The sequence below is a fragment of the Amphiprion ocellaris genome, chromosome 8 (assembly GCF_022539595.1).
Source record: "Amphiprion ocellaris isolate individual 3 ecotype Okinawa chromosome 8, ASM2253959v1, whole genome shotgun sequence".
Lineage (NCBI taxonomy): Eukaryota > Metazoa > Chordata > Actinopteri > Pomacentridae > Amphiprion > Amphiprion ocellaris.
In genome coordinates, this window is record NC_072773.1 from 36804329 (window position 1) to 36816794 (window position 12466).

General features: G+C 38.5%; 1 protein-coding gene across 1 annotated transcript in view; it reads left to right on the plus strand.

The window, feature by feature from the left end:
- Window positions 1-10696, plus strand: part of gnas (GNAS complex locus) — a 30051-nt gene extending 19355 nt beyond the window's left edge. Inside the window, exons 6-12 of the mRNA XM_055012767.1 lie at window positions 3316-3370; window positions 4032-4105; window positions 5212-5270; window positions 5351-5471; window positions 6121-6251; window positions 7940-8007; window positions 8879-10696. Of these exons, the coding sequence (XP_054868742.1) occupies window positions 3316-3370; window positions 4032-4105; window positions 5212-5270; window positions 5351-5471; window positions 6121-6251; window positions 7940-8007; window positions 8879-9025 (655 nt within the window). The 3' untranslated portion in view covers window positions 9026-10696. The remainder of the gene's footprint in view (window positions 1-3315; window positions 3371-4031; window positions 4106-5211; window positions 5271-5350; window positions 5472-6120; window positions 6252-7939; window positions 8008-8878) is intronic.
- The last annotated feature ends 1770 nt before the right edge of the window (window positions 10697-12466 follow it).

The window sequence follows — 12466 nt, forward strand, 5'->3', positions numbered from 1 at the left end:
CATGCATGAAAGTCATTGGTATTCATGACTTTATGAAGAACTGATTGATATCCTGATGCACGGAACGGCTTTGGTTACATTTTCACCGGCGTTCCGACTTCATCCAGCTACATCTATCTGTAGGAACGTAACTCTGACCTCCTGTTCTGATGTTTTTAGTTTGAAACAAGTTGAGGAGAGACAGAAGTGAGCAGTACTGATCTTTAACAGCTGATGATGTGTAGATAGATGTGTGTGTCTTTAATGGGCTTAGAGTTGCAGAGTTGTGTCTGAAGCATAAATTAAGGCGGTGAAAACAGAAGGAGTGGTGTCAGAGCAGCAGTTTGCAGCATTTGGGAGCAAACATGGCCGAGGCTGAGTCATCTCCAGATCAGAGGATGTTTGGAGGAGGAGGGGTGATGTTTGAGGAGGAAACCTGACAGTCTGCAGCCTCCACTGCTTTTTTAACCGTCAAATCTCTCCTGCACTGCAAAAACTCTAAATATTACCAAGTCTATTCGTCTTATTTTTAGTCAAAATGTCTCATCCCACTTGATTTAAGATAAATTCACTTAACAAGAGACATTTCAGCAGATGGAGGGACTTGTTTTAAGACAACGCATCTTAAATATCTTGTTAAGTCAAATAATCTTGAAATTATCTTGTTTTGAGTTGAATTTTACAAGAAAACTCAAAATAAGTTTAACCCTCGTGTCGTCCTGCTGGTCAAAATTAACCCGTTTTAAAGTTGGAAAATGTGGGGGAAAAAATGTTTTCTCAGTGAAACTTCTGATGTCCACATTTTCAACATTTTTGGGAATTTTTTTCACATTTTTTGGTGGGGAAAAAAAAAGAAATGTTTAAAAAAAAAATGTTTCTTAAGAACATTCACAAAAAAATCAACCAAAATGTTTGAAAATATTTACAAGACTTTTTTTCAGAAATTTGGGGGATTTTTTTAAAATAGAGCTTTTAAGGGAAACTTTTAAGGAATTATTGGAATTTTCTTCCTGAAGGTTTTGCAAATTTTCAGAAATTTGGGGATTTTTTTTGCTGATTTTTTTTTTGAATTTTAGGAAACAATATTTTTTTTGTTCCTGTAAATGAAGACAACAGGAGGGTTAATACATGTCAAATTAGGAGGTTACATGAAAGCGAAAATCTCTCTGAGTGAAAAACTACTTTTTAAAAATGTTTTTTTTAGCATATCTGGCTTATTTTAAGACACCTAAGCTTGACAATCCTGGTAAAATAGAGCTTAAAATAAGTTTTCCAGCTAATTTTAACATCTCAATATTCTAAATGTCAGATCTTAGTTCAAGAAATCTGACCAAGCCATTTTTCACTTGTTCTATTGGCAGATTTTTTCACTTATTTCAAGGTAAAAGTTCCTTGAAATAAGTTTTTTTTGTTGTTTTGAGAGGACCATTTTTTCCAGTGAGGAGAATAATCCCTGTGTTTCATTTGGACCTTTAGATTGTTTCAAAGTTTAAATGAGTAAAAAAGAAACTCCCCCCTTTCCTCCCTCAGGTGGTGATGGTACAGTCCGGCGGTGTTAGATCACACTTCCAGCACAAAAACCTCCTCTTTCTCCTGCTTTCTGTCCTCCTCCTTCCTCCTCTGTCTCCATTCGTCCGTCTGTCTCTGTTCTGGAGCTTCTCCAGCTGCACGAGATCGGGACCTGATAGACTATTAATAGTGTCTGTGGTTGGGTCTCCATGGTAACCGTGCTGCAGGCCAGGGCGCTGGGGAGCTATTTTTGAAATCTGCTCTGTAATGTCAGACAGACGCCGCTATGCTCTCACTCTGCGCGTCTCACTCTGCACGTCTCACTCTGCACAATCACTCTGCACGTCTCACTCTGCGCATCTCACTCTGCACGTCTCACTCTGCACAACTCACTCTGCACGTCTCACTCTGCGTGTCTCACTCTGCGTGTCGCACTCTGCATGTTTCACTCTGCACATCTCACTGCGCGTCTCACTCTGCGCGTCTCACTCTGCACGTCTCACTCTGCGCGTCTCACTCTGCGCATCTCACTCTGCACGTCTCACTCTGCACGTCTCACTCTGCACGTCTCACTCTGCGTGTCTCACTCTGCGTGTCGCACTCTGCATGTTTCACTCTGCACATCTCACTGCGCGTCTCACTCTGCGCGTCTCACTCTGCGCGTCTCACTCTGCGCGTCTCACTCTGCGCGTCTCACTGCGCGTCTCACTCTGCACGTCTCACTCTGCACGTCTCACACTGCATGTCTCACTCTGCGCGTCTCACTCTGCATGTCTCACTCTGCGCGTCTCACTCTACATGTCTCACTCTGCACATCTCACTCCGCGTCCTCCATTCTCGTTCACTCTCTACTTTTACTTTCCTTCAGCTGCTCTGTCTTCATTTCTCGTTCATATTCCAGTTTGAAGGACCACGTAGACCAGGGGTGTCCAACATGCAGCCCGTGGGCCAAAAGTGGTCCTCCAGAGGGTCCAATCCGGCCCTCAAAGTGGAAAAATTCCAGAGAAGACATTAACTGCAGATTGTAAATTAGTAAAACTATAAATTTAAAATAATTTCCAGACCATGACAAGTTGTTTTGATCAGAAAGTAAAATATTAGATTGTTCTTTGTTCCTTTGTCATTTTGTGTCTCATTTTTGTAATATTTTTTTGTTTTTGTTTTTTTTTGTCTGACTTTTATCATTTCTCATGTTTTTGTCGTTTTGTTTCTCGCTTGTGTCATTTTTTTGTCGCTTTGTAAATTTTTTGTCTTTTTTTTGTCTGACTTTTGTTTGTTGTTTTTGTCTCGTTTTTGTCGTTTTGTGTCTTTTTTTGTCACTTTGAAACTTTTTATTTAATAATCTTAATAGATCTAAAATATGTTTGAGAATTTTTGAAAAAAAGGATAAAAAAGGGTTCCCTGTTTTTATTTCTGTAGTTGAAAAAGTTTGGAAGTGGTATGTGAACCTTTCTAGGAGACTCAGGAGGAAAAAAGAAGGTTTCTATGTAATAACTGCATATCATTGGCTAAACTTGATTTATCAGTAGAAAGTTCAGAATTAAATGAAAACTCCTGGACATTGTAGAACTTATTTCAGGGACAACAGCTGCTCTATTTCATATAATAACCCAGCTGAGTGTTATCATGAGTGAACTCTTTATTTAAGCTTACAGGTTGTTGAAGTGATGATGCTCCCTGCAGAAGAACAATTGTTTCATGTTTTCTTTAAGTTTTTGGTCACTTTTTAGTTTATTGTACCAGATATTAACCATAGAAATCTGTTATCTGATCAATAATATCACCCTAATAACTGTTTTCTTCCCCATTTTTTCTGTCTCTCATCAGCTTTTTGGACAAGATCGACATCGTGAAGCAGAGCGACTACACTCCATCAGATCAGGTGGGTCAACCTCTCTTCCTATGTGCAAATTTAATGGTGTACATGATGGTGTTGGGAATTAAAATCGAGGCAGATCTTTTGACATAGAGTTGATAAACACAGCTTTGTTATCACCTGTTATTTTCACCTTTACTTTAAAGCTATGGTTGGCAGAAAACGGCAAAAAAAAAATCAGGCTTTCATGTCTGTGTGTTGAACCTCAACCACCAGTTGAATATATTTAAATTTGTGCACTTTATCCACAGATACCAGCTCAGAGCAATAATAAAAACTAACTTATTATTGCTTATTTTACTTCCTGCAGTGTACATGGTGTTTTATTTTGAAAAATGACTGGATGGTCTTCCTGTCACCTCCTCTGTGCTCGTTTCTCACACTAGACTGTCAGTTTTCAATCTAACCGCTGCAAAAAAATTAATCAAGAACGAACGTCTCTGGAAAAGAGGCTGAGACAGAAGTAAGAACATATTTAGCATTAAGACGTAATTTTAGTCATTTAGGACACTTTTTTTATATTTAAAAAACAAAGAAGCAATTATTTCTTTTGTGCACAATGACCGTGCTGCAGAAATCCGTCTTGCCTGAAGGTTGGAGACGCTGCTGCAGATGATCCTGAGGATCTAAACTGAACTTTAGTTCAACTTTCTGTCGTTTTCTCCAGGATCTGTTGCGGTGCAGAGTTCTGACATCTGGGATCTTCGAGACGAGATTCCAAGTGGACAAAGTTAATTTCCAGTAAGTAAATAGTCGGGGAGCCTAGATAGCCAACCATGCCCCCCCACAACAAAATACCACCTAATTTTTTTTAACCTTTATGATGTTCTCAATGAGACTTTGAGTGCTAACAGTAAAATAACTCATTCCCACCATAATTTTTACACTATTTTTACTTTAGCCCAAAATGCGTTTTTTTCCCACCAATTTTTCGGTTCTTTTTTACTGAAAATTGACATAGCTATTGTAGCCATTTCACTCATGGCTATCACAACATATTATATATCCTATAAATCCTGGAATCTCTAGTTTACAAATATAATCATATTTTTCTTGTATTTCCATTACAATAGAAATGACATATGATACAATGACAGCATGTCTCAGAGTTAACTTTTTCACGGAAATTTTCAATATTAGCAACTCAAACTTTATTATATATACATTTATGTCAACTTTTTTATTTATATATAGTACATTCCTGATAGAATATATTCTATATTGCATATCTGCACTATCATATTATGCATTGCAATGTTTGGTCGCTTACAAATATTGACTTCCTGCATTATCTTTGGATTCATTTTAGATCACTTTTCATTCCGTTTGTTGTTCTTGTTACTTTAAGCCTTTATGTTCTAGCTGAGTTAAGGATGTTTTAAAGGCTTTTCACTAAAGGATGAGGGTCCATCGTGGGTAAAACCAGCAGATTTCACAAATTTTCAGATTTTACCCCCGGAGTGGCAGATACAATGTATATAGCCACGTAAATAATCTTTGTTTGAGCATTAACATTTTTTGACCGGATCAAATTTTTTGGTAAGTTATATTTCAACTTTACATTTCAGTTTCTGTTTTTCTGGAAATCTGCTGGTGGGAATGAGTTATTGTACTGTTAGCACTCAAAGTCTCATTTAGGACATCATAAAGGTTAAAAAAATAAGTGGCATTTTGTTGTGGGGAGGGTGCATGGTAGGCCATCTGGGCTCCCGGACTAAAAAGCATCAAGATAAAGGCAGTGAATGTAACGTGCTGTGTCTGCGGAAGTAAATATATGGATGAGGTTCTTGGATTTGTCCACTCGATGGCAGCATTGTTTCCTCTGATGTCTCCTGTTTGCTCCACAGCATGTTCGATGTCGGCGGTCAGAGAGACGAACGTCGGAAATGGATCCAGTGCTTTAATGGTAACTTCAGTTTCCTGTTCCTTCACTCAGCTGAGCTCGTTTTGTCCTCCTGAGTCTGACTTCTCTGTGCTGCTCCTCAGACGTAACGGCCATCATCTTCGTGGTGGCCAGCAGCAGCTACAACATGGTGATCCGAGAGGACAATCAGACCAACCGTTTACAGGAGGCCCTCAACCTCTTCAAGAACATCTGGAACAACAGGTGGAGACAAACACTGGAATCTTTTCATTTTTCTCAAACATTCTGGAGAAGCTGCTTCCCAAACTGTATTTTAACCCTGGTGTCGTCCTGCCGGTCAAATTAACCCGTTTTAAAGTTTGAAAATGTGGAAAAAAAAAATATATTTTCACAGTGAAACTTCTGATGTCCACATTATCAACATTTTTGGGAAATCTTTGAACATTTTTTGGTGGAAAAAGAAATGTTAAAAATGTTTCTTAAGAACATTCACAAAAAAATTGATTTTGATTGGTTGATTTTTTTTCTGAATGTTCTTCAAGAAAATATTAGACATTTTACTGATATATATGTAATCATTTTAGATATTTTTAGGATTTTTTTGGAAGATTTTTACTCATTTTTTGAAAATATTTTCAAAGAATTTTCTTGCCAGATTTGGGGAATTTTTTTTTTTTTTTTAAATAAAACTTTTAAGGGAAACGTTTAAGGAATTATTGGAATTTCCTTCCTGAAGGTTTTGCAAATTTTCAGAAATTCTGGGAATTTTTTGCTGATTTTTTTTGGATTTTTTTCAGAGAAGGAAACAATATATTTTGGTACCCAACTAAATGTTTCCCTCTCATTCCAGTCTGATATTCCAGACGTTAATCTAAAGTGTTCTGTTCTTCAGGTGGCTGCGGACCATTTCTGTCATCTTGTTCCTGAATAAACAGGACCTGCTGGCAGAGAAGGTGCTGGCGGGGAAGTCCAAAATCGAAGAATACTTTCCTGAATTTGCTCGCTACACGACGCCAGATGACGGTGAGCAGCCGGGCTTCGGTTTTATTCTCACAGACACACTGAGCTCCTAGTTTTAATAAATAGGAACACAAAACCGTTGATTTTCAGAATGCCTTAAAGTTATACACCCCAAACTACCTCATCCACAGCTGAACATTTTACAGAGATGTCCCATTTTTCCACCACTTGTCAAATATGTCCCAGCCTTTTCAAAATAAAAGTCTAAAAGTTTTTAGAGGCTTCTTTAAGTGTGAAATTACTAATTATTTTTCCACGAAGGTCTTCATTATTAGCTTTTTAAATCACTTCTTAAAACCCACTTTTACAGACTTGCTTTTATGTGAAATTTACTTTTAGCTTTACTCAGTTTTGGTGTTTTATTCTGTATTCTGTCTGTTTATTTTAGATGTTCTCTCTGGTATTTATTTTAACTGACTGCTCTGATTTGTCTCCTATATCTTGTTTGATTGTCTGTGTTTCATGTTTTAACTGTCAAATCACTTTGTGAATGCTTTTCTTAAAGCTGCTATAGAAATAAAGTTATCATTATTATTCATTAAAGCAGCTTTGCAAATAAACACAAACTCTTGAAAGGCCGTCCATCCAAAACACTACAAATGTGAGGAACAATTAGTGACAGCTGCCACTAGGGGTCATCTTTTATACATGGTTCCTAAACATTTAATTTTTGTCGCCAATTCCATGTCTGGGTATGAAAACAAGAAAAGACAATATGGAAAATGACTTGTGTTTTCAGATTATTGCCCCTATTCTGCCCCCCATTATTCTATAAATGCACCAAATTCAGACGTCCGTTACTAAATTAGTTTGAAAGAAAATTCAGCTGCTTGTCTTAACATTATTTTTTCTGCATATAAAAACCATACATTTGTCGTTTCCATGGACACAGAACAACCAAACCTGCCAGACGCTAAACTTTTTTTAGCTTTTTAAACAATTTTTTACTTGAATAAATGAATGAATGTTTTATTTCGGACATGAGAGGGGAAAAAAGCCACAAAAACAAATCAAAATATTCAAAACAACATAAAACACAACAAAAACAAACATAATAAGACAAAAAGGAGTAGGACGAAGCATAAACTTATTTATTTATTCATTCACTTCACTCAGCACCCCAATAGTTATTTATGTACATATCAACAACATAGAAAATAAAAAATATAAATAACCAAATATTAAATAACCAGTGATATACCCATGTCAAAGCCCCTCCTCTCTGTATCTCGTAAAAACCATATTTTCGTACTTGCTTCCTTATAAAATAAGCTAAAAAATATGGAGGAATGAATAATATAATGTCATTTATTTGATTTATTAAGGAAACATTTAGGTGAGTTGTTTGGGATGAGATCTTGTTGCATTTTGAATAAAATATTGAACTTGAGCTGCAATATTCTGACAGTTATTTGGTACAAATATTCAGAGAGTACATTTTAAAATCATCTCTTTATGTGTAAATGTCGAGCTACTTGTACCAAATATGCCAAACGTGAATTGAAAACGTGGAGGAACCGTGCTGACATCCAGCTGTGAGGTTGTTCTGACTTTTTCCAGCTTGTTAGATAATTTACTCACGTTGTAATAAAAACCTGCTCATCGGTTGTTGTGTGACCCGTCAGTGATTGGAGGAGATTATTGTCAGAAGGAGTTTGGTCTCATCATCTGTTCTGTTTCTCCTCTGACAGCGACACCAGAGCCGGGGGAAGATCCACGAGTTACGAGAGCAAAATATTTCATAAGAGATGAATTCCTGGTGAGTGCACAAGTCTGACTGTTTTAAAGGCTTTGTTGTCATTTTCTAATGTAAAACTCACTTTTTAGCTTGACTAATAATCTTGGTGTTTGCTTAGTTAACGTCTGAAATGGAAACAATCTTGTGCGCTTCTTCTTATGTCACATTTTTACTCGTTGTGGACTCATTATTCACTGTAATATAAAATCCTGCTCCTCTATGGAAACAGAACAAGCATGGCTAGAAGTAGAGAGAACTAATAATGCTGAGTTTCTTAGATTATTTATTTTACAAAACAAAAAAATCCCCTGGAATCAACAAGTTCTCACAGGTGTTACCAGAAAACAAATGGTGACTCTTTCTATTGTAGATATTTTACTTTACTTTTATTTTTGTGTTTCTAAGTTTCTCTTTTTTTTTTCTTTTTTTTTTTCTTTTTAAAGTAAAATCCTCTATGGTTCAGTTCCAGATGACTAAATGTTGTGTTCCTTTGTAGACACTCTGTGATCTGGAAGTTATAATGTGTAAATGATAAACTGAGGCTGAATATTGCTGAAATTGAATTTATTTTTTCTTTAGAAATTTCAGGTTGCTCATGATGTTTTGTTAAAAGATAATTCCCTAAATGTGAACATTTTCAGAATGTACTTTTTTACACCAAAACAAAGGAACCATTAGGAGTTGTGGTTATTTCTAGGTTATTATGCTGTGTTTTTACTGGTCCCTGGAGATCAGACTGGACTGAATGTGGAACCGGGACTGGAATGGGTTTGACTCCTGGTTTAGAGGGTTAAAAGTGGAGGATATTGCTGCTAAAGGAAACTACAGGCAATCAGCAGCTTTGTTAGTGTTCAGTAAACACCCTGAAGATCTTTTTCTGTTTTTCTTTCAGAGGATCAGCACGGCGAGCGGCGACGGGAGGCACTACTGCTACCCTCACTTCACCTGCGCCGTCGACACAGAAAACATCCGGCGCGTCTTCAACGACTGTCGAGACATCATCCAGCGGATGCACCTCCGGCAGTACGAGCTGTTGTGATGGAGAGGAACGGCCAGAGAAAGACTAATGGACGTGACTATGATAAAACCCTGAGCTCTCCTCTTCCACAGAAGTGTGTGAGCTCTGGTGACCAAACAGGGCAAAAACACACAAACACACACTGACAGTAAACACACCCACAACTTCCTGGATGCAAACGCCCTGCCTGATGTAGAAAGAGCTGCTCTGATGGAAGAGACGCCACATTCAGAGCTCCTCACCTTTCAGCAGCATCCCCACACCTTACCTTCTGGAGAGGACTGCAGATGATGAGGTTTGGGATGGAAACTAAGAGCTACGACTTCAGTGCAACTGGGAAAGAGAAAACTGTTGAATAAAGAACAGATCAGCTGAACACTGTATCTAAGAAAAAACACAAGCACTGTGCTCAGGACTCGACCGTGGAACAGCAAACCTTCCTGTCACTTACAGATGTCTTTAAATCACTCTGCTTGCACACAAACGTATCACACCTGCTTTTTACTGGACCGCTGGAGGCCAGACCATTTATCCGGAGCGGCGCTTTGAGATTCAGCCCCGAGGAGCAGCGTGAGACTGAACGGACCACGGGTGTGCTGGAGACCTCAGCGGGGCTTCACAGGAACAGATCCGGTGTGAATTCCTCTGGTGGAGTTCGGCCTCGTCGGACTCGGACGACTTCTCCACAGAACTGTTTTGCCGCCTGACTTTGCCTTGATGGTTGTGGAGCAAAAATGTGAGGAGGATATATTGAGTTAAAATAATAAAAAAAAAGAAACAAAAATGCCAACTTTTCTGGAACTTAAAGCGAAGGACAGAACGCATCCTTCTGCAGTACAGAAGCATATAAGTTAAAGAGAACTCGTCCTGTTTTACGTCTCCACAGCGGTTTCTGTGTGGACATCGTGCCCTGTGCACTCTCTTTCTTCATCTTCCTGTCTGTCATCCTCTCTTCTTTCTTTCTTTCTCCTCTCCATCTTCTCCCTCTCTTCCCCGACCACCACCTTCTCATTTGCACTTCCTGGCGATGTCTTTTTTTTGTTGTTTTAGGAGAAAATAAAGTATTATAATCCTGGAGTATAAAAAAGACGATCACAACAACAAACAGGACTCTTTTTCTTTTCTTTTTCAGTTTTTTTCTTTTTACTCATGCCTGCTTGCACCTCCCTCCATTCCTCCCTCCATCATTCCTCCCTCGTCCGTCTTTACTTTACTGCTGAACTATTATTCTTGTACAGACTGTAAAATGTATTATTTTGTACAACTTTATTGGAAAAAACAACTTTTAGAAGATCCCTGTGCCTTGATCACGACTGTACGTGTAATGAGCTAAAGTGGGTGTCATACTGCGCTGTATAGCTTGGCCAATCCCCTCCCAACGCCCTCGCTTTCCTCCTTTCTCTACCCCTCTTTTTCTCTCTCGCTCTCTTTCCTCCGTCCTCGGAGATGGCGGATGACCATTCGTAGCTTTTGTAGTTTTATTTCTCCTCCCCCTTTTCCTCCCCATTCTCTCTTTATGATTTAAATGTCTATTTTTGGATCCATATACCCCAAAAAGATAAATATATGAAATGTATATGGGTTTTAAAAAAGAAAAAAAGAAGTATTTTATTAGAAATCAAATGATGAACCTTGACAAATTGTACACTTGATAGTGTGCATATTGCTATAACTTAAATCCTTCCAACTGAAGCTGTTCTTTTGTTTTTCTTCCATTTGACGGATTGAACAGGAGGAGACGTGTGAAAAACGTCCCTCGTTTCTGCACAAATCGTATTCTTTTGGTTAAAAAAAAGGCCCAACAAACAAACAAACAAAAAAAAAGAGGTTAATTTATTTTGTGAGGAGGGAGCAGGAGCAGGGAGTTTTTTGTCATGGTCTAGAAATGATTTGAAATTTATAGTTTTACTAATTTACAATCTGCAGTTAATATCTTCTCTGGAATTTTTCCACTTTGAGGGCCGGATTGGACCCTCTGGAGGACCACTTTTGGCCCGCGGGCCTTATGTTGGACACCCCTGGTTTAATGTATACATCAAATATGGGTTTCTGAACAGGAGCTCTAAGAAACAAAGACTTTTTTTGGTGCCGACAGCAACAGGTCCGAGATATAAAAACAACCCGACAGACTCTCCTCCGTGTTTTTGCAGCGTTATCCCTGAATGTTCATCAGCCGGAAGGGTTGCAGTAAATCCATCCAGAGGAAGTGAGGCTTCCTGTTCGTTTACCCTCCATTTCCTCTGCAGATACGCAGAGTTTGTATCATTGGGAACGAGGAGGGCCTCGGAAATTCAGGCTTGAAGCTGTAGATTTTAATATCTGACCATATTTTGGAAAATCTCGATCTGTCGGGGCGTCTTTGGACATTTCAGGATAATTAGGAATTCTGTCCTTTTCCAGCCACAACCCTTTCTACACCAAAACACTGTCCACCTTTGACACCTTCATCTTAATTTCTAATAGAGATCTCATGTTTTCCAAAAATGTGAAATATGTGATGCACAAGATCCATCTAGGAAATCTAATTAGATTAAATTTTGCAGCTAAAAAACAACACCCAAAACTAACAGCAAGTTAGTCTCTCTATTTAAAAATAATAATAATAGTAAGTTTATTTAAGTGCTTTCAGTCAAACTGCTGTCCATAGAGATAAAAACATCAGAAATCCACAAACATATACAAAAGTACTGAAACAATAAAAGACATCAGTAAAATGTAAAACCATTTTCTCACTGTTAGGAACCTTTTTTTCTCAAAAACACAGATTCAGACTTCTACGTTCCATATGTAACAAACCAAAGGAACTGGAGCTTTCTCGATATTTTTGGTCTCTAAACTGGTTTTGTCTTTAAACGTGTATGGATGCGTTAAGACTTGGTAGGTATTTTTAGAAAAGGCAGCGGTGTAGAGTTACATTTCTGGGCCATTTTTTGCTTTCCACATTTGTGTGTGCAGACTGATGTGGACTTTGAAAGCAGACAACAGATGAAAAACACTCCAATGTGCATGCAGTTTGAACATAGAAAAGCACGTCTTTAGATGTTTCCTAAAGGCTGTGACTTTGCACTTTTAGGAGGATACAGCAGCTCTTTATGGATCACACTGCAGCATCGTGTCAGTGATGATTCCCAAACACAGTGGGCGGATGTAGCACAGGATTTCTGGACAATTCAGAGCTTCCCACAAATCAAAGCTCCTCCAAAGCCCTGCAGGGACGACTTAAATATCCCTCTCTGCTGCAGGGATGCCATGGTGAGGTCAGCCCTGCACCCTGCACCCTGCCCCCAGCTTCAGAGCAAGCTGAGACATGCAAAAAGACAAATTCCATTGCAGGATCAATAATGTATCTAAGACACACACACAAAAAAGCCCTCTTCCAGTCTTAACCCTCGTGTCGTCCTGCAGGTCAAAATTGACCCGTTTTAAAGTTTGAAAAAGTGGAAAAAATATATATTTCCACAG